General features: G+C 50.7%; 6 protein-coding genes across 6 annotated transcripts; 3 read left to right on the top strand and 3 right to left on the bottom strand.

Moving 5' to 3' along the window:
- Positions 1-1,298: 1,298 nt before the first annotated feature.
- Positions 1,299-3,856, bottom strand: V8C40DRAFT_241535 (histidine--tRNA ligase). Its single transcript, XM_083215042.1, has 3 exons — positions 3,649-3,856; positions 2,388-3,592; positions 1,299-2,325 (listed from the first exon to the last, which is right to left on the bottom strand). Exons 1-3 carry the CDS (start codon positions 3,830-3,832, stop codon positions 1,894-1,896), a joined length of 1,821 nt encoding a protein of 606 aa, XP_083075070.1. The 5' UTR covers positions 3,833-3,856; the 3' UTR covers positions 1,299-1,893.
- Positions 3,857-5,789: 1,933 nt separating this feature from the next.
- On the top strand, positions 5,790-10,984 carry V8C40DRAFT_241529 (P-loop containing nucleoside triphosphate hydrolase protein). Its single transcript, XM_083215041.1, has 12 exons — positions 5,790-6,197; positions 6,272-6,377; positions 6,466-6,550; positions 6,607-6,661; positions 6,744-7,079; positions 7,147-7,317; positions 7,377-7,471; positions 7,527-8,235; positions 8,295-9,943; positions 10,011-10,129; positions 10,209-10,645; positions 10,724-10,984. Exons 1-12 carry the CDS (start codon positions 6,048-6,050, stop codon positions 10,748-10,750), a joined length of 3,939 nt encoding a protein of 1,312 aa, XP_083075069.1. The 5' UTR covers positions 5,790-6,047; the 3' UTR covers positions 10,751-10,984.
- V8C40DRAFT_241525 (Alpha/Beta hydrolase protein) lies at positions 10,842-12,923 on the bottom strand. Its single transcript, XM_083215040.1, has 3 exons — positions 12,227-12,923; positions 11,901-12,041; positions 10,842-11,832 (listed from the first exon to the last, which is right to left on the bottom strand). Exons 1-3 carry the CDS (start codon positions 12,464-12,466, stop codon positions 11,065-11,067), a joined length of 1,149 nt encoding a protein of 382 aa, XP_083075068.1. The 5' UTR covers positions 12,467-12,923; the 3' UTR covers positions 10,842-11,064.
- A 304-nt stretch (positions 12,924-13,227) lies between these two features.
- V8C40DRAFT_241517 (Zn(II)2Cys6 transcription factor) lies at positions 13,228-17,236 on the bottom strand. The gene is made up of 6 exons (XM_083215039.1): positions 15,891-17,236; positions 15,020-15,790; positions 14,904-14,923; positions 14,694-14,828; positions 14,511-14,635; positions 13,228-14,452 (listed from the first exon to the last, which is right to left on the bottom strand). The coding sequence occupies exons 1-6, from the start codon at positions 16,786-16,788 to the stop codon at positions 13,411-13,413; spliced, it is 2,991 nt and encodes a 996-aa protein (XP_083075067.1). The 5' UTR covers positions 16,789-17,236; the 3' UTR covers positions 13,228-13,410.
- Positions 17,237-18,516: 1,280 nt separating this feature from the next.
- On the top strand, positions 18,517-21,316 carry V8C40DRAFT_241513 (MFS general substrate transporter). Its single transcript, XM_083215038.1, has 5 exons — positions 18,517-18,641; positions 18,867-19,395; positions 19,459-20,600; positions 20,668-20,772; positions 20,833-21,316. The coding sequence occupies exons 2-5, from the start codon at positions 19,217-19,219 to the stop codon at positions 21,045-21,047; spliced, it is 1,641 nt and encodes a 546-aa protein (XP_083075066.1). The 5' UTR covers positions 18,517-18,641; positions 18,867-19,216; the 3' UTR covers positions 21,048-21,316.
- A 548-nt stretch (positions 21,317-21,864) lies between these two features.
- Positions 21,865-24,620, top strand: V8C40DRAFT_241510 (FYVE zinc finger-domain-containing protein). Its single transcript, XM_083215037.1, has 3 exons — positions 21,865-23,084; positions 23,152-23,542; positions 23,612-24,620. Exons 1-3 carry the CDS (start codon positions 22,195-22,197, stop codon positions 24,200-24,202), a joined length of 1,872 nt encoding a protein of 623 aa, XP_083075065.1. The 5' UTR covers positions 21,865-22,194; the 3' UTR covers positions 24,203-24,620.
- Positions 24,621-24,958: the final 338 nt, after the last annotated feature.

The raw sequence follows: 24,958 nt of genomic DNA, 5'->3' as shown, positions 1-24,958 counted from the left end.
CGACCGTTTACGCTTATCCCCAACGGAGCTGCGCTGATGAGACAAATCCCCCATTGAACCAAGCAGGCAAGGGCTACTACCGTGTCTCTCTCTTTTGGAATGTACGGGTATGCACGAAATACTGTCCCGGTGTGAAACCTTTTTTTTTTTTTTTTTTTCCCCAGGCAGTTTCCACCTCGCGCCAGACGCGTTTTTGCTTCATGATCCAACCTCACAACGCAAAGGCACAAGAACCAACAAGTACACCAAAGCCCACCGTTTCGATCACCAACTTCGCGAGAACGGACCCAAGTACGTAGCATTACTCACCCAAAAGAAGAAAAGCATCAAAAAAAGAAAGTCTGAAATGAGGAAAAGAAAAACCACCGGAAGCCGGAACTGTTAACCGCGTCCAAAAGTCACCGGCCACAGTTATCCCTGCAGTACAAAGGCCGCAAAGTAAGACAAGAAACTGAAACCACACTTTTCTTTTTCGCCTTTTGTTACCAGTAACAGTACTCCGTACAGTACATGCAGCTATGTACTCGTACAGCTTCCGATAGTTGATAGCCCAACCCGTTAGTCGGCCGTTCGCCCAGTCACAGCTTCGTTTCGGCCGCTCCATTGGCCAGCCCTTGCTCGCCGTTCTCTCTTACGATGCTGGTGCGGTGCGGCGGCTGCAGTCCGTGCTTCTTACTTCGCGCGTTTGGTGAGTGCGGCTTCGTGCCTCGTATCCATCTCAATCCAGGTGCGAACACCCGACCAAGGGGGGCTCCAAACGAAGTGCTTGGTACCTCTGCATTTACTTCCCGTGTTCTCCGTATCACCGTGTACAAGCCGTACCGCCTCTCACGGCTCGCCGTCTCTGCGTAACGAATCGTCCCGCCAACAATGTGTTCATATTAATTACCGGGAACGGTAGATGGGGTATCACATGTGCGAGCGCAATTCAGCTCTCTACCTACATCAGTGTTGGGACCGCTGGAAATTAGGCAACTCATCTTGATGAATCACACATCTGCGGAGAACCCCAAGATTTTTGTTCCGTATGAGATTAAAAATCGAGAAAAACGTGGCGTCCAAGCGGAATCGGTCCATGTCTACCACGGGACAAGCATCAGGGCTATATCCGTTTGATGGTAGTTTGTTTAATGAGATATACCCGTCCTTCGTTGCCCGGGTACCCCATGTTAGGAAAATCGTGGGCCCTTGGAGATGCAGTAGATCACAATTGGTAGCACCAAGTAGCACCAGATATGTAAATGGCTTCAGTCACGGTACTAGTTCCTTGAATACATGTATGATACTACCTAGTACGCATGAACCGCTCAGCCGATGCCTCTCTACATCATTTCGGATGCTGCCAGATACTCCACACGGAATGAGCCATGGTAGCACCACCGCTTCATTAAGCCGTCATCGTCTGCGAGATAACAGACTGCTCTTCCTATCAGCCAACTGCAGATCGAGAATCTATCGTGTTGGGTTCCCCCGATTTATCTCCATAACTACTAGGTACCTAGTCAACCTAACACGATCAATTGAGAACCCAACCACTAAGCAAGCCGCGGAGATCATGTAAATCGAATGGCTGGTTTTCTTCTTTTGCTTTCCATAACTGTGCTTTATATTCGTAGTACCACCTACTATCTATTGCCTAAAGCGTCATCTCACATGTCACATCAACTCCGTGACCTAACAGTGTGCTGTGAAAGATGTCATGACGAGTATAACACTTTACATACTTGACAACTTGGCTAGGTCCGAACCTGCGGCCAACTTGCTTGTACCAGCTCCAGTCAGAGCTGGGTCCGCTCCGCAGTCATCTTGTAGTTCACTATGAGGCCGTCTGTATATGCTACTCAAATTGCGCCATTGCACGCTATTCCATTCATTCATTTTTGTCAAGATCGTCTATGATGCCGGAGCTTCGGTGGTAGCTGCGGTGGTAGCATCCGCTGCTGGGGCTTCCTCTGTCTTTGGGGCCTCCTCTGTCTTAGGGGTCTCGTCCGTCTTTGGGGCTTCCTCTTCCTTAGGAGCCTCTGCTGGCTTGGCCGTCTCACCCTTGACGCCGCCCACAACCTTGAGGCCCTCGGCTTGTATCGTAATGCTCTCCAGTTCCCGCTTGCGCTGTATCCGGTATTTCAGGTCATCCGCCATGCGCGTTGTGTCTACCAGTACTCCGTCCTTCTCAGGGTGTCCGTCCTTGAGACCCATCTCCTTGACCTTGACCTTGCCTTGAGCCAGCTCGTCTTCACCGATGAAGATGGCAAAGGGCACGCCGTTGGCTTCCGCAGCCTTGAACTGAGCCTGCATCTTGGGCTTCGCCTTGTATAGGAATTCCGCCTGTAGATGCCTCATTAGCCTCGTCTTTTCTGAGAGTTAACAGTCGGAATGAAGTTTCTTACCTTGATGCCAGCTTGCCACAGCTTTGCGCAGATTTCCAAGCGCTCCTTGACCAGTCCCTTTCCACCTAAAGCCATAACATAGACATCGACTTCGTTACCGCGCACCTGATCGGCTGACTTGTCTGCTGCCATCCGAGCCTTGGTGATAGAGAAGATGCGGTCGACGCCAAATGAGATGCCAACACACGGAATCTGAGTCTTTCCAGAGAACATGCCGACCAGATTATCGTATCGACCACCAGCAGCGACACTTCCAACGCCGATGGTGGGGTCGTCAGACCGGTCGTCGTCGTCTCCTTTGCCCTTGGATTTCTTCTTGCTTGGCTTTGCGGCATCCTCTGAGCCGGGGGTAGCCTCAGGGGCAGAGCCCTCGGTGACTACCTCGTAGATAAGGCCGGTATAGTAGTCCAGGCCGCGAGCCAAGCCAAGGTCAAACGAAACCTTGTCGAGGGCGCCAAAGGCCTCGAGATATTCAAAGAGGAGAGTAACATCTGCAACACCTTGCTTCATGGACTCGTTTGCCGAAAGCTTCTCATCGTTGCGCAGCTTCTCGAGCAGCTCGTGGCGGCCTCTCAGGACAACCCACTCTCCAATGCGGTCAGCAACATCCTCTGCCAGGCCTTTCTCCTCGGTCATCTCTTTTCGGACATCCGCCCACGGCAGCTTGTCAAGCTTGTCAACTGCAGAAGAGATTGTTCTGATCTTGTCTTCTGGGACACCGCAGACCTGGAAGATACCGTCGAGGATCTTGCGGTGGTTGAGCTTAATGGTGTACGCGCCGTTCCATCCCAGACCTTCAAAGACTTCAGTGATGATGCGAATGACTTCGGCGTCGGGCAACATGGCATCGTAGGTACCAGCAATATCGAAATCGCACTGGTAAAACTCTCGCATCCTGCCCTTTGTCATGGCAGGCTGATCTCGGCGATAGACCTTGGCGATGTGGTAGCGCTTAATGTTCTGGATGTCCTTGTTCATCGCAAGGAAACGGGCAAATGGAACCGTCAGGTCGTATCTTAGCGAGCAAAGCTCGCCACCTTGGTCGGCGAGATCGTAGATGAGCTTGCTATCCTCGCCATATTTGCCAGACAGAATCTCCTTGAGCTCGAAAACGGGTGTGTCGATGGTAACTCCGCCGTGGCGTTTGAAGACTTCGGTGATGGTGCTGAAAATCTTGTCTCGGATTACCATGTCCTTGCCATTCCCGTGGGGTGAGTAAGCTTGGAGTTTTCTTCTACAACGAGGAAGAGTCACAACTTACAATCTTTGGTGCCCTTGGCCGTTTTCAGTTCGAACTTTGTCTTGGGAGCCATCTCGACGGTTGGTGCTTGTGAGTGATAGAGAGAGACAGTAAGAAAGAGAGGAGTCGCAAGTCTTGGTCTTTGCAATTGCGACAATGGCCGATATGGTCGAACAGACCTAAATGCAGCCAAAGCAATCTTCATCCGAGGGGTAGAGGGGAAAAATTAGGCCTGGAGTTGTGGCAGGAGTCATCAGCGCTGTTTAGATGGTGGCTCGACAGGCGGGGCAGAAAGTGCGGAATTTTGTTATCGATAAGAAATGCGATAAACACAGAGTTCTAGAAATGCGTGATCTAGCAACATAAAGCACAATGTAGTTGCTACTTTATTGAGCTTCGCATTGATCTACGCAAGCCTTTTATCAGCTGTATATTATAAAAAGTTCTTTGTCGTACATATTAGATACGACTTGGGGAATATCCAAGGCAGAGGCGGCCTGTAAGTGGCAGACGGTCCACCGTCTCCAGAATACAGGTACGTACTTTTATGTAAGTCATGCTAGCAGCGCAGCGGAACTAAGCCCGTTCGAGAGCGGTTCAGAGATGTCCACCTATTCTGGGTAGAAAGGTAGGCAATCAGAAACACAGGAATATATGCTTAATGCTTCGTGATCCCACTTCTGTTTTTCATTTTTAAACATTGGCCGGTACCTTATGCATCTGTGAAAATCTCCGATCCCGACGACTCTGGGAGCAGCCTCAGATGCCCTGTTAAACTTGAGGTCGGGACAGATCTCGAAACTGCCCAAGGAGCATGAAAAGGGACCCCTATTATGTTGCGTGACTCACAGCACAAGTGTCTTTTGATCGTAGAATATTAGATCCAAGACTGGGTGTCTCGACTCCTGAAGCCTGTTGTTACAGAGGATTGAGCACTGTTACCCTCAGCGAAGCGAGCCGCCATGTGGCGCCTGATGAACGGCTTTTCGGGGTCCAGGAGCAACCCGACAGAGTCAAAGATGTCATCTCCGATAGGATGGTGTGCATGCCAGTGTCTTCTATCATGTTCCCAACACAGCGTGGCCAACCTAGTGCACGTTTTCCCATTTCCATCACCGCCTACTTTAAATGGCAAGTATACGTCTCGGGCGCTGTAACCGAGCCTCTGCAGACCGAACAATACAGCGCCACTGAAGGCTTTCAATGGGACATCTATTCGCATAGCGCAGAGATTCAAAGCCATAGAAGTGCCCTAAATGGCATACATAATCTCAAGTTTACCGACTTTTTAGCTCTATGAGATGGACATCAAGCGCATCAAACAGTGCAGCAGTACCACTCGGCGTGATTCCACGTCAGCAGCGCAAAGACATTTTGGGGTGATGCCTGCAGGAAAAATTGCTGCCTTGAAGCGCGACTTAATGCTAGCGAGATTCAGGTATGTGTGTGCTGCCATACCATTCCTATGCGCCTCAGCGTTACGCGTACTACGGGTCGTCTATTATTATGGTAAATAGGACTGCGAATAGAATAGTTTCAAATAAAAACATGTATTCAGATTGAAATATACGAACATTCATTCGTCGCCAATGGTTCTCCCCTAGACGTGGGTAACTGAATGGAGTTGAGAATGAGCTAGTCTGGCAATAATGGGAAATTAAGGACAGCATTTCATGTTAACAAGCCTGTGACCTAACTACAACTAAGCATAGCGTTGCAGAGCTGCGCTGCCTGCTGAATTCGAAGCAAAGATACCTCATATCCTAACATTTCATGACTTGTACACTCCATCCTTTGCTTTGTAAACCCTACTGCAGGTGTGGTCTGATATTGGTGATATTCCGTCGAGATGAAGTTTGCAGCTAGTAGATACAGTGCTTATTCGACGGATAGCACAGATAGGCAGGTAGTGGCAATACAGGTACGCATCACACACCGCCAGCGGATAAAACCGAGCATCATAGACTTGTGTTGAATCAGATCCAAATCAACCGATCGCCTTCTGCTAGGCATCCATACAGGGATGACACCGTGTACACGTAACGAGACGAACTTAAAATACACACCACATGGGCTGCCTCGTTTTAGCTCTGGAGAAGACACCCGGGGCAAACGCAGTATCCACTGCGATTCGCCCGCATTCATCGTTCTTGATTGAATCCCTTAAAGCCACCTCTAATTAATCTTCCGGGACCCAGAAGGGCCCGAAGCGCGGCCAAGTCCCGCCAAGTCGTATTCATCGGCTTGCGAATGGTCAGCTAACCCAGGCGGTCCATGTACATACCATACCCTGGTACTTTTGCTTCGCATCATCGCCTGTGCTTCTGTTCCTCCCATTCTCAAAATCCCATTGATGTAATGCCCTTCGTCTACCGTGTCTCCTTCATCCGTTCCGGCTCCAAAATCCTCGCCGCTTCGTGATGGAAAAGGTCGACATTGAGAAGTCAGACAGTCCTATAACTGTAGAGGCCGAGAAGCACGTCTCTGTTAACGATGCCGCCACCGCCGAGTCAGCACAGAAGCAGGCAAAAGGTCGCCCCAAGCGAATAGCCTCCTTTAAGGACTATGTGGTATGTTCCAATCATACGCAAAACGGCTGTGACTTCTGAGCTGCTAATCAACACTGGGTTTTCTCTTCTCATAGCGAGTCTTCCAATACGCAACAAAATGGGACTTTGTCGCCTACGCCGCCGGCGTCTTTGCCTCCATTGGCGCCGGCATCACGTTGCCATTGATGAACGTAGTCTTTGGTATGTTTTCCTCGAGGCGTCGCGTTAATATTCTGTGCATCATTTAGTGCAAGTCGCCATAAGCACGAGACTCACAGTGTTGCTATAGGTAATTTCGTGGGAAGTATAAGCGACTTTACCAACGCTGCCAACCTAGGTCAGGATGGCTTCCGCAAAAGGGCGGATAAACTATCGTCAGTAACTGCTTCCTATGCTTATTTCTCAACTCACTAAACAAAATCATTGCTAGCCTATACATGTTTGCTCTATTTCTTGGTCGACTAGGACTCAATTATATCAACAAGGTGCGACCTACCGTCGTTGGTTTCGACTATTACACTTATTCCCCTCGAACCGCGAGATTACTAAAGCGTATTGTATCTATAGTTTGCTTTTCGAATGATTGGAATCCGAATATCCTCAGCTATCCGACTGCATTACTTGACAGCACTGTTGGGTCAAAGCATACATGTCTTGGATTCAATGCCTCCCGGCTATGCTACTACAACAATAACATCTACCAGCAATGTGCTGCAGCTTGGCATTTCGGAGAAGCTCGGTGTCTTTTTTGAGTACAATGCCACAATTGTTGCTGCCATCATCATTGCATTTACTCGGAATTGGGCCCTCACGCTCGTTACGTCCTCGGCGATTCTCTTCATTGCCCTCACTGTATCAGTGCTGCTGCCGATCATTGTTAAGGGCCACGGAAAAGTAACTCTCGTAAGTGGTGCTTCAATTCATCGATACAATGACGCGCTGCCGGGCATAAACTAACCCCCTTAACTAGGCTGAGGCAAAATCCTCTGCCGTCGCAAGCGAAACATTTGCTAGCATCCGCATGATTGCAGCGTGTGGCGCCGAGAGCCGGATGGTAAAGAAATACGGAATATCTGTTGAGGAAGCCAAGAGGCACGCTCAGCGTACAGCTCCATTCATTTCCCTGCAGTTTGGGCTCATTGTAAAGATTCTCCAATCCCCTCCAAAGTGCATACAAAGAGCTTTGTTAACATATTGCAGTTCTTCAGCGTGTTTTCCGCCTTTGCGCTCGCATTCTGGTATGGAACCAAGTCCGTGGCTGAAGGCCGAATTGATAATGTTGGAACGATTGTCATGTAAGTTCATCTACATCTATTATACGTAGGATTGCCCCATGCTGAGTTGAAAAAGCGTTTTGATGTCCGTCATGATGGTCGTTTTCTCCCTGGAACGAACTACCACCCCTCTTCTAGCTGTCAGTAAAGCTACGGTTGCCGCTGCCCAGTTCTTCACTGTGATAGACGCCCCCCAGCCGAATAAAGGTCATCTTACGGAACCCGATGTCTCTGCAACGGAAGATATTGTGTTTGATAAAGTCACATTCGCCTATCCGAGCCGTCCCCATGTCAAAATTCTAGACGAGTTGGATCTCCGCATCGAGTCGGGTAAAATCAATGCCATTGTTGGCCCCTCAGGTTCGGGAAAGAGTACGGTTGTAGGACTGATCGAAAGATGGTATACGCTTAAGGAGCAATACGTCATCGAGGAAGCCGTGGAACAGAAAAAGGAGAAAAAGAAGAAGAACGAGAAATCGGTCGAGGAGGAAGCAGAGGAGATCAGAGCGCAAGAACCAGAAGAAACGGGCCCACCGGTGAAACTCAGTGGTACACTCACGACATGTGGTCATGCTCTAGACGACATCAATTTGAAATGGTGGAGATCACAGATTGGATTAGTCCAGCAGGAGCCCTTCCTTTTCAACGACACAATCTTCAAAAACGTGGCGAATGGTTTGATTGGCACACAATGGGAGAGCGAATCTGAAGAGAAGAAACGAGAATTGGTCAAGGATGCATGTGTAGAAGCATTTGCTGATGAGTTTATTGACAAGCTTCCACTGGTCAGCTGAGAATCTTCCGTTTTGAACTTACAAGGGCTGACTTTTCAATCTGATTCTAGGGTTACGACACTATTGTTGGTGATAGTGGTGCCAAACTCTCCGGTGGTCAGCGTCAGCGTATTGCCATTGCGAGGTCTATTGTCCGAAAGCCAAAGATCCTTATCCTTGACGAAGCGACCAGCGCCATCGATGTTCGAGGAGAGCGTATAGTCCAAGCTGCCCTTGACCGCGTGGCCCAAAACCGGACAACAATCACCATAGCCCACCGCCTGTCCACAATTAAGAAAGCCGACCGAATCATCGTGATCAAGAAGGGAAAAGTTGCAGAGCAGGGCACCCACGAAAGCCTTATTGCCCTGGATGGTGGTGTCTATTCTGGCCTCGTCCAGGCTCAAGCACTGTCGTTGGGAGGATCGCCCCAATCTGACGAGAGCGATGAAAAGGAAGATGTTTATGAGGATATAGTCCGTGAAAAGAGCCGTGCTGTTACCGAAGCCGAAGCCCAGACAAGCGACAACACTGAAAAACAACGCAACATCTTCAACAGTTTCGGCCGCCTTTTCTACGAGACCAAAAGCCACTGGTATTTGATGTTCCTGACGGTGGGCTTTGCCGCCTGTGCTGGAGCAGCGGTTCCACTGCAAGCCTGGCTGTTTGCCAAACTCATTGTGGTGTTCCAGTTTACCGGACAGGAACTACTACACGAGAGCCGGTTCTGGTCCCTGATGTGGTTGGTGTTGGCGATTGGCGTTGGCTGCGCTTACTTTGGAACGCTCTTCTCTTCCACCCGGATGGCGTCAATTATCCGAGCCAAATATCAGCAACAGTATTTTGAAGCTATCCTGTACCAAAAGACTTCTTTCTTTGACGACGAGGACCATTCTCATGGTACCATGACAGCCCGTGCTGCTGGAGATCCCCAACGACTTGAGGAACTCATGGGCGCCAACATGGCCAGCGTCTACATCGCCATTTTCAACCTCACTGGATCCATTGCCATTGCTTTTTCCTTTGGATGGAAGTTAGCCTTAGTCGGTGCTGCCGTCGTCATGCCTATCCTTCTCGCCTCGTCGTACTGGCGTTTCAAGTACGAAATCCAGTTTGAAAAGATGAACAACGAGGTCTTTGCGGAAAGCTCAAAGTTCGCCTCCGAGTCGATTGGTGCCTTTAGAACGGTCACGTCTTTGACACTGGAGGCCCCCATATCGCAGCGTTTTGAAACATTGTGCAATGGCCATGTTAAGACGGCGTTCAAGAAGGCTCGTTGGGTTAGTCTCCTCTTTGGATTTGCCGACAGCTGCACTTTGGCTTGCCAGTCTCTCATTTTCTACTATGGAAGCCGCCTTTTGGTCAGCGGCGAGTACAAGATTGAGAATTATCTTGTGTGCTTCATGGCCATTATGAACGCTTCCGAGTCGGCTGGTCAGAGTTTTGGTTTTGGACCAAACGCAGCGCAAGTCACGGCCGCGTCGAACCGGATCTTAAACACGAGGGACACCATGATCCAAGGCAAGAGCTCTGGAGCAAAGAGCCTCCCCGAGTCTCAGGGAGGGATGAAGATTGAATTGCAGGATTTGCATTTCAAGTACCCGACACGAGACATTCCCGTCTTCCGTGGACTGAACTTGACGATTGAAAAGGGCCAGTTTGCAGCTCTTGTAGGAGCATCTGGATGTGGCAAGACGAGCATCATTTCCCTCCTAGAACGGTCAGTCAAGCGGAAGCCCCTGAGCAATAATGTCTGTTTATAGGAACTAATTTTCTGTATGCAACAGGTTCTATGATCTCGAAAAAGGCCGCATCTTGTGCAATGGCCAGGACATCGCCGAGGTCAACATCTTCGACTACCGTAAACATCTTTCTCTTGTAGCCCAAGAGCCAACCCTCTTTCAAGGTCAGTTCTCTTCAACCACTTCAAATCATTCCGTGAAAAAAAAGTCATCCAAGTTAACAGAACTTTGTCCCCATCACAGGCACACTTAGAGACAACATCATCCTCGGCGTCGACGAAACCACCGTCACCGACGAACAAATCCACCAAGCCTGTCGCGACGCCTCCATCCACGACTTCATCGTCTCCCTCCCAGAAGGCTACAACACAAACATCGGCTCCCGCGGCGTCTCCCTCTCCGGAGGCCAGAAGCAGCGCGTAGCAATTGCCCGCGCGCTCATTCGAAACCCGGAGATCTTGCTCCTTGATGAGGCCACCAGCTCGCTCGATTCTGAGAGCGAAAAGCTCGTCCAGGCTGCGTTTGAGCGAGCCGGAAAGGGCCGCACAATGGTTGTGGTTGCTCATAGACTGGCTACGGTGCAGAATGCGGATGTCATTTTCGTTTTGGGAGAGGGCAAGCTGCTTGAGCAGGGAAGCCATCTCGAACTGTTGAAGAAGAAGGGCGTTTATTGGCAAATGGTGAGTCGTTTCTCCTCCTTTCCTCAACTTCTATCTCTCCCCATTTATGGACGATTGCTAACGGACGTGATGAAACAGTGTCAAAGCCAAGCCTTGGACAGGTAAATTTTGTAAGAATACAGCGGTTATTGGGAGAGCATACATTATATACTATACATACATGTAATCGGCATTTGAGGTTAAACAGACGACTTGGTTTTGGGTTTTCTTTCATTTTATTGGAGCATTTGTTTTGGCAAAAGTCTAACAACGCAACTCTTACTCAGACATGGATACAGATCTCTTCTTCAAATCAATGCACCCTTGCCCCCTTGGAGCAAAGGCGCCATTTCTTTCCTGCCTTCTCGCTAAAATTTCTCGCTGGTGATGTCTTGTTTAGAAATATCAAAATTGTTAAATCACTGAATGTTGCCAACACTTTATTTCCACACCTCATCCAACTCCTTGAGAATGTTATTAGAATGTGTCATGACGAAATCATGAGTGCCGGGAAGAACTTTCCAAACCACATTGTCCCTTCCTCCGATAAGTGGAAGGGCTTCGCGCTCATAATCGTTCACATCAATGAGCTCGTCGTTTTGAGCCAAAAGAACTGTAGTTGTACCAGGCTTCCGGCGGGCAAGAAGCCTCCAGCTATCATGCTGGTGCGTCAAGGGTGCATGTCTAATGGATGACATGAACGAGGGGATGAAGCCAGCGTGGTTGAGAACCATCCATCTGACATACATCAATACGTGCTGCTCCAGGGGAATGGTGCCATCTGTCTGTTCGGTAGTGCCGGACGTCTCTGCCATAGCGACTTCAGCCATTGATGCAGTTGCGGAGGCTTCCTTGGGCTTCCTGGCTGATGCAATAGGTTGCTGCAGACGAGACCGCGTCAAGTAGGCGAGAAGTCCCTCTGGTACAAAGCCTGACCGAAAGATGAAGAGAGACATGGCACCAAAATCCTCGGGGTTAATGAGACCGGCGGGAGCGAGCAGAACAAGCGATGAAACGAGGTGAGGGAACGAAGTGGCAAAGTGTACGGCGATGCCTCCACCAAGGGAATATCCAATAAGACGGAAAGCATCGTTACCGGTCCAGGCAAGGGGACTAGAGGCCAGCACGAGAAGAATCTGAGTAGTGTAGAGGCGCTCATCGTGAGGGAGGTCGCCAACGCCGTCTGAAAAGCCTCGACCAAAGAGATCCTGTAGCAATCATTAGTCCAGTACGTGGCACTTCCCATTTGGAGGCGTGGGGGTGGTTTTTGTCTTACAAAAAGCATCACACGACATCCACGATCGACAAGTCCGTGAGCGATGCGGGAGAGAGTTATGCACGGGGTGCTGATACCATGGACAAGCAAGACCTTTTCGCCATTCTCGGGACCGAATTCGTAGACGCGGATGGATCCATACTAAAAGAAAATCAGCAAGTTTAGTTTCAAGCCTTGCCTTAACATGCTTGGTTGTTTCTCTGGTATTCTTCTCTTGCCTCGTTCCCTCTCATCTGATCTCATCTCATATAATCTCATCCCACTTCATCCCACCATATCTCACCTGCCCAATACTCCCCCCAAATAGTGCACAGAGAGCCACTTACCGGTGTATCAACATCCCTCGCCCCCGGAAAGGCATCCGGCCGATATACCAGCCCATCAATCTCGTCCTTCGGCGTTCCCGGAATCGCCGTCTTGAGCGGGTTCGGGAGCGCCTTGCCCCATCGCGGCCACAGCGCTGATCTGGCAAATATGAGCAACGTTGTAGCAACGGCCGTTGTCGTGACTGCGACGGCGGTTTGGGACAGCGGCGACCAGCGGAGGAAACTGGATGTGGAATCCATGGCCCTGCCTAACTGTCTCGATCACATGTACGGGTGACCACAAATGCCCCGCTGGCCGTAGAAGTTTTGAAATCCTCTGTGTTGTGCTGTGTTCGGCGTATGCTATGGTGCTATTGCTGTTGAGAACTGCGGTCAGACGAATGATACTGGGGAGGAAACCGTCGCGTGCTGATTCCCAAGTGATGTGTTTGTAGATAAGAGAGATGAAGTGACAGGCAAGACGACGATATTATACGAGTATACAAATCGCTGAGCAGTGGGGGGGAGGGAAGAGGAAAGCGGTCAATCACCAGGTTCTCACCAAAACGTCGAGAAAAGAAAAATGAAGACCAAGAGCACAAGACACAACAGGATTATAGACGATGGCTCATGAATGAGGGAAAAGCACATGCAAGAGACCGCGATGACCAATCCTCACTCAGCCTCGCTGCTCCTGTCAGAAGTCTGTTTGCCAAAGTGTTCGTTTCAAGGATAGCGGGCTACGGGCGCCGTCTTCTCTTAGCTTAGGCTTGGTGGGGGGCTGTTGTCTATGGGCAGCTGAAGCTGTGCTGCTTGGCCTAATAAGCACACATCATGCAAATATTTAGCACTCCAGCTAACGAGCAATGACATTCACAGAGCGTCAGTGATTCTGACGAATGGATCCAAGGCTCGAGTTAGGCGCTGCACGTGGCTCTGCCTGGCTAATTGGCTGACAACCAATCAATCCAACACTCGCCAGTCATCTGTGTGATTCACAAAAGAGAAAAAAATATATATGAGCTCGACTTATAATACGTGTATCCATCCATCTAATATGCAATCAATCTACATTGCACTGCATGCCGTCCGTTGTACGCCAGTATCCCCCCACGCCCGGGTATCATAAAACGATGCAAGATATCCCCCTCCTTAGTGACGAGCCAATGGAAAAACACTTTCCAAGAAAAATACAGTCAACTCAACTACCCCAATCCAACCGCCCAAGCTGCGTTTCCAAGCTGTTTAATTAGCTGGCAGAGATTCTCTACAAGAGGCGGCAAGGCATCCTGAGGCCGTCGAAAGTTGGCTTGTAAAATCTCCTGTGCAATATCCATGCACGCACGAGGGTCGTAAACCGATGCATCGCCTGGCGCAGCGCCAGAGCTCGATCCTGCAGGCCCTTGGATAAAAGGCCGCCCCTGTCCGAAACTCAAAAACTGTTGAATTGTCGTGGCATCGCCGTCGTCCAGATACATAGGTTCAAACCCATACTGCGATGGCATTTCTTGCTGCTGGCTGGCTCGGAACACAACGCCGTATGTCCACAAAGCAAGCGCGGCATGGTGGACTGCTATGGCGTAGAAATCCTTCAAGGACCCTGAAGGAAACAGCTTGGCGTGTCGAAAGATCTGACCAGCGCAATAGACTGCATGCCAGGAGTCGGAGCTAGCTGTCCATTGTTGTAGAATGGGGTACATACGGCGGGCCTCTTCCTCCCCTTGCTTGCCCGAAAAGATCTGCAGGTCGTCTAAGGATACGTGCAGGTGCATCATAAGAAGACACAAGACAACATGCTCCTGAGGAGAAACATCCTGCAGTTTTGACGCAACAAATTGAAACGACTGCAGATCTCTCATGAGCTCCTGACGTCTTGAGCTAAGCATCGGGTTTGACACTTCTTTGGAGTAGCTACGAAATTGGTGCACCACGCTCATTTGAGAGTATTCCAGAACCATTGACCAAAAGCCGTGAAGGAAAACAGATACGGACAGCTGCATATCGATGCGCGTGCTGTTGTCAGCAAACTGACGTGGGTCTCTGTACATGTCGGCGATTGATGGCGCCCTTGAATTCGGCCCAACAGATCTCGTTAAATAGATGGCCTTCCACTCAGACGATGTTTTCGCAGACCACAGGTCTTTCTGTTCCGGTAGAGGTAGCGTCAACTCGGCATACGACATGCATGGATTCGTCAACGCTGTCATGGATATTTGGGCTTCCCGGATGTAACAGTGGAATACGAGCCTTTCCCCCTTTCATGTTAGCACCAGATCGATGAGGAGCAGGCCTATCCTAAACTGACCTCTTCCATTGTTCCGCAGCCGCCCATTTCATCCACTTTTGTTCTAGTATTTCGCCCTCATCGGAGGGCTCGACCGTGATAACGGGGTACATACATCGCTGGAACAGCCGACGATATCGCATCATCTAGCAGCACTGATTAATCGTACGGAAGACAAAGTTGGCAGTGTGTAGTTTCTCATACTGTTACCGGAATGACTAAATGGCACTCGGCGATCTCCATTTTCCTGCGGTTGCCGCTCCACAAGCCGATATCTTGCCCTAGAATGAGGGATTGGACAAGACTAAGGTTTTGTATGGCTGTGTTATTGTCTTCGAACTGTCACATGAGTTAGATGATGGGGCGGACTTTCGGTGAACATCTGATCGTCGGCTGGGTGTAAATGTATCTTACCCGTGCAGGTATTGTAATTCCTAGTAGTTTCGGGTGTAAGCTCATGATGCCTCTTCAACACACACAACTTTATCGATGAAGGAAAGGGCAGAGAGAGCCAAAGGAATTCCACTTACGAACTGCCTCTTGAACGGCAAATCCAAACTTTCGCAACGTCGGAGCTGGCATCAAGACAGCGCCAGCAGCCACAGCGTTCCCAATCCATTCAGGCCATACCGCATTCAGCTTAAGAGTAGGATAGTGTATCCATGTCGATACCTGACGGAGGTGGGCCGCCAAAAAGGCTTGAACCATTGTGTCCATCACATCGACTGTTGGAAAAGAGGCGGCCACCCGGCCGGCCGTGGAAGCATCTCGACACGTCTTCAAGACAATGGCTAGAATCTGGTCGCGGCTGGGAAGATTCAGTCTTTGATCAACCACTCGCTCCAGTTGTCTCTTGACCTCTTGGAATTGAGCATTGGAAACATCCGTGGCTGATATAGGAAGATTACCCTGCTCAGTATAGGCGTTGTCTTTGGTGGTGGGGTCCCACTTCCACGGCAGTTCCCCCCAGACGTTGGCAAGATTCTGCCGCATTTGAGACATTTCCAATGAGTTTTGCGGGTTATGGCCAGCCATCGTGGGTGTTATCAGAGAGCCATCGTCCAGGTCCAGGTTCCAGTGGTCCAGGAGGCCAAAGTCCATCTCTGTCAGATCCATATCCATATCGTCACAGAAGTCCAACACGGCTGGACCTTGAGACTCGGATGGCCGTGACAGATCCACTGGCTGAGGGTAGAGGACATCGCGCAGGAAGTCAAAGAAAGGGATGTTATTGAACTCCATAGGACCTGAGCCAGTTCTTGAAGGATCATGGGGTTGACTTGGGTTGTTAGTAATACTGCCTAGAAAGGGGGTTCATTGTCAGTCTTAGCGCCCCCAATCGAAAACAGCATACATGTGTGATCCAATATTCATTTTCCGAAGATTAATCACGAGGCTTACCTGGTCCTACCCCCGTATCCGGAGTGGTCAGCTGGCTGTCGCCTTGTCTTGATGACGTAGACTGTGACAGAGGGCTGCTCTTACTAGTTGTATTGTCGCGGATGAAGTTTGCAGAGGCATTTTGAAGTGTGGAGTTGGAGTCTGTGGATCCTACAGAAGCAGCGCCGGTTGGACGAGTCTGCGTGGCATCCTGCCCGCCCGCTGGAAGATGGACAAGATGCCTAACAGTGCCTGGGCTGGTCTCATAAGAAGAACAGGGCAGGCTACGGCGGACACAGCGCCTGCACGGCTTCGCCTCATCGCATTTCACGCGAGCAACGGCACAGTGACGGCAAGCCTGGGTAACGCGACTGGAGTTTGGTGATGAAACCATCCGTTCACGCTTCAAGGGCGAGTCGTTCTCATGATTAGTGACATGACGCCTCAGCAAATCTTTCCGGGCGAATGTCTTTTTACAGATTTCGCACGCAAAGCGCCGCCCCAGAGTGTGAGTCTGGACATGTCTAACAAGGTGCTCTGGCCGTGAATAAGTGCGGCCACAGTCGCGGCAAGCATAGGGGTTGCTGTTTTGGTGGCTCTGGTTCGACCCTGATCCTGAGGGTTCAGCAGTGACACCAGGAGTTACACCATCAGCAGCGACGGCGGCAGTGGTAACACCGGGAGCTGTCGTTGACGGCGGCACTGCTGGCATGGCGATGTGATCATGGGCCGTACCAGCAGGATTCAACGGCGCGGAGCCTACCGTACTTGTAGCGGCAGCATCGGAGCCAACGACAGGCTGCTGTGCCAGCGGGTAGGGCGGAGGAGGCGCTGGGACAGAGCCAGGCGCAGGTAGTGGTCGAGGATCGCTGCCCGGACCCATGGGATCGAGGATGTGTGATAGAGATGGTCCGGCCATTGCGTGCTGGCTACGGAGCGGCGGAGGCCCCGAGTCCACCCGGTAATCTGGTTGGCAGGGTTTAAGACCACATCAAGGCCCTTCGAGGATGAGATTGGAGGACAGCCTCGCGGATAGAATTGGGGATTAGGAGAAGGCGCCGCCTCGAGCTCAGGGTTGTAACAAGCTGAAAGGCGAACCCCCGGACCAGAGGGGCCGGAGCAAAGGCAACGCCGGTGCCGGTAAGGCTGAGCAAGCTGGAATACTAAGTTCTAATAAGATGCTATCCAAGCACAAGCCGATCAGAGCTACCGAAAGACAGATGGCGCTACGCGGTTCCTTAGACGCTTTGTCCAAGGCGTCGCGTGTAGGTTGGGCGCGAGCTGGTGTGCGTGAGGAAGCTTGGCATACTGCTAAAGGGTCCTGGTCGTCGTGTTAGTGTTGGTGCTAGGAGTTCGTGGAGCTGAGATCAACTTGTGGCTGTCGAGGTTGAGTACGCGTACTCCATACGTACGTACGTCTCCATGGAGGTTTCAGAGGCTGCTAGCCGTCGCTAGTGGTACTAGTACCGCCACAGCGGGTGCGTAGCACGGACAAGTGCCGGTACTGATACCTCGTACCAGAACCAATGGGCATAGCCGTGCCGTGCCGTATGAGTGGTGAGGGTGAGGGCGGTGGAACATCGGAAGATTTGCTGAGTCGAAAGGGGCCCAGACGAGCTTCGAAGCCAGGGCTGAAGACGCAGCTGGAGTATTGCATAGATTTCAGGGCCGTTTCTGCGGTCACCGAGGGTGCGTGGGGGCCAATCTGGGGTGCTGCTGGAGCACCTACAGGCTGTCCATACGTATTGATGCCGTATAAGTGCCAGCTGGAGGCGGTAAATGCGTGCCTCGGGCCTTGTCCGGAATTACAGGCGTGGCAGATGGCAGTAATTGGTCCAAGTCGCCTACTAAAAATTTCTCTATTCACAGATGGAGTCCGTCGTTGATTGGTGTTTGTGGACACCGGCTTCTTCAGCTGGGGGCCTTTTAGGCGTATGTGCTGCAAAACTCTGCTAGTGGCCGCCGCCCTAGCAAAGCTTAACCCAAATCTCGGCACGCGAGGTCTAGATGATTCAAAAGCTGGGGACAAACTTTGGGCTCCGACAAGCAAATGACTCTGGCATTTTACCTAACAGTCGCCACCAGCGGACCGCTCGATGTCATGCAGCCCGTTGCCGCCTGGTAAAGAATTATCCATCAATCTCTATTACTTGTGGCGTCTCGGCTTGGAACAGGGCAGCCGGAGATATCCGGTAGTGCAGAGGTTCTCGGGAGTTGATCTGGCAAGGCCCTGGGTATGTATGTTCATGTGTTCGTATGTTATCATATCAGGCTAAAGATGTCAATCTCAAACGTGATGCCACTGGGATCAGATTTACGTCGAGCACGCGTCAAGGTATGGCATCCAATCAGCGGCACACACAGAGGCGATAGTTGTCACTCAGACACCCAATAAGGCCTGGTATTACTTCGAGTAATAATTCAAGGTACTGAGGCCTATCGGCCACCATCAGTAATGCTACTCGAACCAACCTCAAACGCAGTGGCGCCGTCGCATCTTGGAATAGAAGAGCAATCGGCAAACAGAATGCGGGTACAGGGATACTGAAACGGCCCTTGCTGATGCCGCCCCCGGTCGTAAGTTTGCCGACCTCTCGACACACGTTGGTCCCCAGCAATTCGCGTCGTTGCCTGTAGTACTCGTAAGCAATCTCCAAATTGGGATCCCTTTTACGGTCATCTATCCGTATGGAGAAATAGGTGGTATTACCAGAATAGGCCCGTACTTGGTACTACTGGAGGTTCGGCATCTTCAGTTATATCCTCCACGTTGTAAGTACCGGTTGACGTGTGCAATATCAGTATCAGTAATTAAGTGGGCGACACACTACACCTACGGGGCTCTCTTCCATTTCTTTTCCCCCTCCCCGGCACTATTGGATGCTAAGATTGGCGCCACGGCAAGCCTTGCGAGATGCAATTTTCCTTGCTTCTTTTCCCTAAATAATATTTGGTGGCGGTTTGTGGATTCTCATTGGCATATCGAATCCAACTTAGCTATCATAGGGCAAAGATGTCTCAGTTCGTTCAACACCATCCCAACCCTACCCTCCCTTTTGAGAAACTCCGCGGCACGGAACCCCTGAGGAGCCTCCCGTGTCCTTGAGCCTCTGTCCATGGTACCTTCTTACATGTACATATGTCCCAAGTGATATTCACCACCCACTCAGAACCTGGCAGTATCCAGGGTGCTCACGGGGCTCCTCTGGCCAGATCCCCGGACCAGCTTCGCGGGCAGTCCTCAAAGATGCCAAGCTCATGACATCGATTCAAATTTCTCTTCTAATCTTCATACCCTTGGGAACTGTCGAGGAAGCCACCTCTCGCCACTTTTTGTGCCCTCAATCATGGCTGTCCAAGACGATATCATAGCTCCAGCGCTTGATCCACAGGGCGAAGAATCCTTCGAAGAAAAAGAAAAGACCCGAAAGAGGACGCTCGGCAATCTACGCCTTGTTCATCCAGAGACGAATGCCGTGATTCTAGTTCCCACGCCGTCCTCCGATCCCAATGACCCGTTAAACTGGTAGGTCAATACCCACTGCAGCTGCTGTGCCCTCTAGTTACCTAACCACTCTGTCCATCTCAGGTCAACATGGCGCAAGTACTATGTCGCCGGGGTTCTTTGCTTGACGATGGCCGTGTCCAATTTTCTTGCCGCCGGGCCGGCCATCGCGGTGCCGGCGACGGCAGCCGATTTCTTCCCAGATTCCTTGACTGATGGCACCTTTGCCACGTCTGCCATTCCAAAGACGGCCTACTTCTTCACCACCACGTCTCTACTCATAGGACTGGGCAACATCGTCTGGGTGCCTCTGGCCAACAAGTGGGGTCGCCGGCCAGTGTATGTCGTGAGCTACATGATTTACTTTGCCACGGCAGTATGGCTCATCTTTGAGAAATCGTATGCCGGGTTTCTGGCAGGCCGAATTCTCATGGGATTCGGTGCCGGTGCAGCGGAGACGCTTGCTCCTATTACCATTGCCGACATCTTCTTTCTCCACGAAAGAGGCAAGATCATGTCCGCGTACACCTGCTTCTTATCCATAGGAGCATCGGGAGGATTGGTGATATCCGGTCTCATCACAATCCATCATACCTGGCGAACCATCTACCAGGTTGGCTCTGCCTTAATTGGCTTTGTTCTTCTTGCTCTACTCTTTACTGTGCCCGAGACAAGCTACTCTCGGATCGACGATTATAGCTCGCCTCCTGCAGATACACCTAGTGATCTATCAACTTCAACTACGACCCAAGGAGTGCTGCCTTCCCCGAAGAAGATGAGCTATTTCGAAACCCTATTAGTATTCAAGGCCGCAAGCACCAAGGAGAACCTCTTCAAGATGATGATTCGCCCCTTTGGCCTCATTGTCCTTCCACCGGTGCTGTGGTCTGCTCTTGCCCTGGCCGTTACTATCGGGTTTCTCGTGGCCGTTTCGTCTAACTCAGCCTCGGCATTTAATACGACGTATGGCTTTGCATCTTACCAGGTTGGACTTTGCTATATTGCTGGCGTGATTGGCTCTTTACTAGGGCTACCTGCAGGAGGACACCTTGGGGATAAGGTTGCAGATATTCTAACAAAGAGAAACGGCGGTATTCGAGAACCTGAAATGCGGCTACCAGCAGTCATGATATCTGCAATCACCGCCCCGCTTGCTCTGGTCCTCTATGGCGTCGGTATCCAGTACAAGCTTCACTGGATATGTCCCACCATAGGAATAGGTCTCCGTAAGAACTACCACTTGCCAGTCCATGCCTTCTACAAATAACTGTTGGCGCTAACTATGAGATGCAGTCAATTTCTCCATCACGCAAGCCAACACGATTTGTATTGTCTATGTCATTGACTCGTACCGGCCAGTTGCAGGTGAAATAACTCTGGCAGTTACAGGATTCAAAGGTGAGCCCATCAATGGAACGCCCACTAGATGTCTCTGTTACTAACGAAAAGATACTTCAGCCCTGTTTGCCTTCTTCCTCTCCTTTGAAACAAACCCTTGGATCAATCTATCTGGCTACCGGGACGCGTTTGGAGCCATGGCGGGAATTGCGGGGGGAGTCCTCATTATGTGGATCCCGTTGTATTTCTGGGGAAAGAAAATTAGGCATTACTCGTGGAAATGGAGAGTCATCTCTTTCATACACTGGGATAATGATCGCGAAGTGGGCGAATAAATGTCTTAATGTTGGATTTCATGTATTCATGTACGGGCTATTGACTCTTTTGATTAAGGAGTCGACTAAGCGAGATACCCATTTGCACCAGTTAGCAGGCAATCGTTGTTGTCTACGGAGTAGACCAGCCTTGATTAGTTCAGAAAGGTCAAAAAAACATGCAAGCGCTATCACATTCTCATGGCTAGTAATGTTATAAAACTGCAGGAAACCAATTACACAAGGGGGTGGCTAATGTATTTAGCTCCCCAAGTTCGCCATCCAGCAATTCGTTCTCAAATCTAAAGCCAGTCACTGAGAAACATAGGTACATGTAGCTATACCTACATGTAGCTGTAGTATCAGATATCAGAAGAAGGTAGTGGTATTAGCAGAAAATAATAAGATTAGCGGACACTCAAGGAACCGGATATCTACGGGTACCTAAGTAGGCATTTTAGTAGGAAATAAATTGAGGCGTTCGGGTATCCTATGCATCGTGTTCCGTCACTTGAATTCTACGGGGTCGCTGGGGGCCGGTAGCTAAATTAGGGCGCCAAATAGCTATTCTCTAAATATAAGTAGTTAAATTAGATATTCAATAGCCACAGAGTGATATCCAGTATGCCGTCCCTAGCATAAAATGAAGCCATCCATGACGCTCTTCAGGTCACTTATACGAGTCCCAACCACGCATAGACTCACAACTTTGAAACCTCCACGCTCCAACCAGCATCGCACAACAGTGTCAGGTGCACGGGCTTAGTGAGTGACTAAGCGCCGGCGCCACCCTCTCGATAAGCTTCAGCCCGCTGCACCGATAAGTGATCGCGTGTCTCAGACCTCAACTCAAAGGGGTTCCGACTACGTCGTGATTCCATGCCCCGTTGTTGTGCTTGATTTTGCTGCCTCGTTGCGGCTGCCTCGTTTATAGAAGGTTTGTGGCCTGACCATGACTTGAGCTTTCTCAGGAGGCGTGGTACCGTGTGCATCATCGCTCAAAGTGTCTCGCGCTCGAGGGGGGCTTGAGGTCTATATCAGCCATCAGTTTCCCGCCCGCGCACGGCTTATCCCTCGTTCGCAAAGCAGTCCCGGCGTCGCCGGTTGTCTTCATTTACCTGTTTGCCTCTGTTTGAAAACTGTTGTTCGTCTAAAGACATATTCCAGCATGGCTAGCCAGCAGGGTGGACCGAGCGCCCGAGCGCCCCATGATCATGATGCAAGGGAGGCGAGTCCCAGTGCGGATGCGATACTCGACGCACCATATTCGAGCGACGAAGAACCAAGTCCCCATGGCCTCTCCTGTCGCTGGAGAACATCGGACTTCTACGACCAAGAGTGTTGCCGATACTTTGACTGTCCCTCTCATCTCGTTGAGAGGCGGCTTTCTGTCGATGATACCGGCGAACCCAGCCTTCCGAGAGAGAGCGCCGTCGAGGTGACAGAAGCTCGACAAGATAGCATCTCCCCGAGGACTTCTATCGAAGACGAGCATTCAGTATCCGACCACGACAGCACCACGGCCGAGCCACAACAGAGAGACGACGAAACTCTAACTGCTGATACTTCAGCGCCACTATCAAGCCTATCATCTGGGTTAGCTGCTGAGAGAGAGGCTGAGAGCGCGACGAGGGCTGCATCAGCAGCGAATTCCGCAGCCCTCCCTGCCAGAACATCGTCCTTACCGATCCGCACTCGCGTTCCTTCTAGAAGCATCGACTTGCGATCTAACGATCCGTTGGGTAGTGATATCTGGGGCGAGTCCTCTGATCACGGCGGTCGAGCATTTACGGCCAGCGCATCGGCAGCGGATTTGTCAGGCAGCAGCTCGCCCAGAATGTCTGCTCGGGATCAGTTATCTGCCGTGTATGGCGCTGATACAAATGAAGGCAGCGGTTTACTTCAGTCACTATTCGGACCACCTGAGCGCGAGCGCGAGCGTGAGCGTGAGCGCACAGGATCGGTTGTTCTTCCTAGGTGGCAACCGGATGCCGAGGTGACATACTGCCCTATTTGCCGCACGCAGTTTAGTATCTTTGTGCGCAAACATCATTGCAGGTATGCTCTCTCGTCGTGGTATAGTCAGAAGAGGTAGAGAAGACTTGACTGACTAATGGGTGAACAGAAAATGTGGGAGAGTCGTTTGCAACTCTTGCTCACCACATAGGATCATCATTCCGCACCAATTTATTGTTAGAGCGCCTGGCTCAGAAGTACCGCTTCCCCCGGCACTGCTCTACGGCTCGGGGGCGAGCTATGTCGATATGAATGGACTCTCCGGGGGCGAGCGAGTGCGCCTCTGCAACCCGTGCGTCCCTGATCCCAATACTGCACCTCCACAAAGTCCAACTTCTCCTGCTCTATCGCCGCGTGAGGCACGACGCAGGTCCCGGACCAGCCTAGGAGCCGGATATCCTGCTCCACCTCCTGTAAATCGATACGGAGGAGTGTTTGCGGCTGGCCAGAGCAATGATCCGTACCAGTTCTACACCTCTAGGACAAGGAGTATCACCATGGTAAGCGCAAGAGATGCGATGTGATTCACTACGGGAAAAGCACTTCTTTCTGACATATCCTTTCACTAGGATCCAACTGCACAAAGGGCAGGAGGTGCTTCGTCCTCTTCCTCCTCCTCACGTAGGCGCAGCGCCCACTACGAAGTGGCATCTATCAATCGGCTGATGGCGGCTGGGCCATCGCCTTTTAGTATGCCAAACCAACACCATATCCATCGACGTCGTTTGACTGGAGAGTCCGGGTCATCGTCACGGCAACGTGCTTTACCCCCTCCTCCACAGATTGCGGAAGAGGATGAGTGCCCCATTTGCCACCTGGAGCTGCCATCTCGGGAACTGCCGAATTTTGAGGCTCTTCGAGAGTCGCATATTACTTCCTGTATCCAATCACACAGCACATATGGCAGTCCTCGTGGGGCATCGGACGGTGCTGCACCGCTTCCCCCTCCCAGGCGCACTGGCATGTATACGTATCCCGCCACGGAGAAGGACTGCATTGATGATGCGGAGTGCACCATCTGCTTAGAGGAGTTTACCGTCGGCATTCCCATGGCGCGGCTTGAGTGCCTTTGTCGGTTTCACCGGTCTTGTATTTCAGCCTGGTTTGTCAATCATCCGGGAAGATGTCCAGTGCATCAACACGATGGATTCGGGTATTAGATGGAAGATAGGCGGCGGCCGGCCGGTCATTTGTTTGTTTTACAGATCCGTTCGTTTGCATATTGGAGTATTCGGCGCACTTGAGGCCAGATTTGAAAGATTTTACAGCTTGCTTGCCCAGGCATATACCGGATTCCCCTCCTTTTGATGATATCCCTTATTTCGTACAGCATACAGACTACAGGCCAAAGGGTGCTGCTGGCAAATAACAGTCTCGGGTCAGCTGAAGCGAATTTAACGAATTTAAGAGATGTATGGTAGCGTTTGAAATTAATATACAGAACTCTCTTCTTCCCATTCTGTCTGTAGTATACAATTTATCGTCACCGACATCTTCTTAGGCTTCTGGCAGTGCTTCAATTACTCGTATCCATTCGATGAGTGAACACCCAGGCAGTAGTAGTGAATGGGAAACCGGTAATTTTCGGATCACATGCGGAAGTGTTTGCACATTGGCACCTGAGATTGCTGTGATACTATTCGTCCAAAGGCAAAGCCCTCCCTCAAAACGCCATGCCGACGACGATCAAGAAAACCAGGATTCTAAATGTCGTACAGCCGCACCGGTTCTTGGAGTGTAGGACCTATATATTACCCCGCAATTGCCGACACGGCAGCTCACATGTCCGGGGCTTGATTTTTGACAGCTTGAAACAGCACTGTTTGAGGTGACGTGTTGCTTTGCACCACAAGCCCTCGTGTTTGTATATTACATGTATCACTATAATAACCACAACGTTGTTGGAAAATGGTGTG

Source organism: Trichoderma camerunense (assembly GCF_050948025.1).
Source record: "Trichoderma camerunense strain CBS 138272 chromosome Unknown V8C40scaffold_6, whole genome shotgun sequence".
Lineage (NCBI taxonomy): Eukaryota > Fungi > Ascomycota > Sordariomycetes > Hypocreales > Hypocreaceae > Trichoderma > Trichoderma camerunense.
The sequence above is the reverse complement of the archived record's forward strand: the minus strand, read 5'-3'. Positions and strand labels throughout refer to the sequence as shown.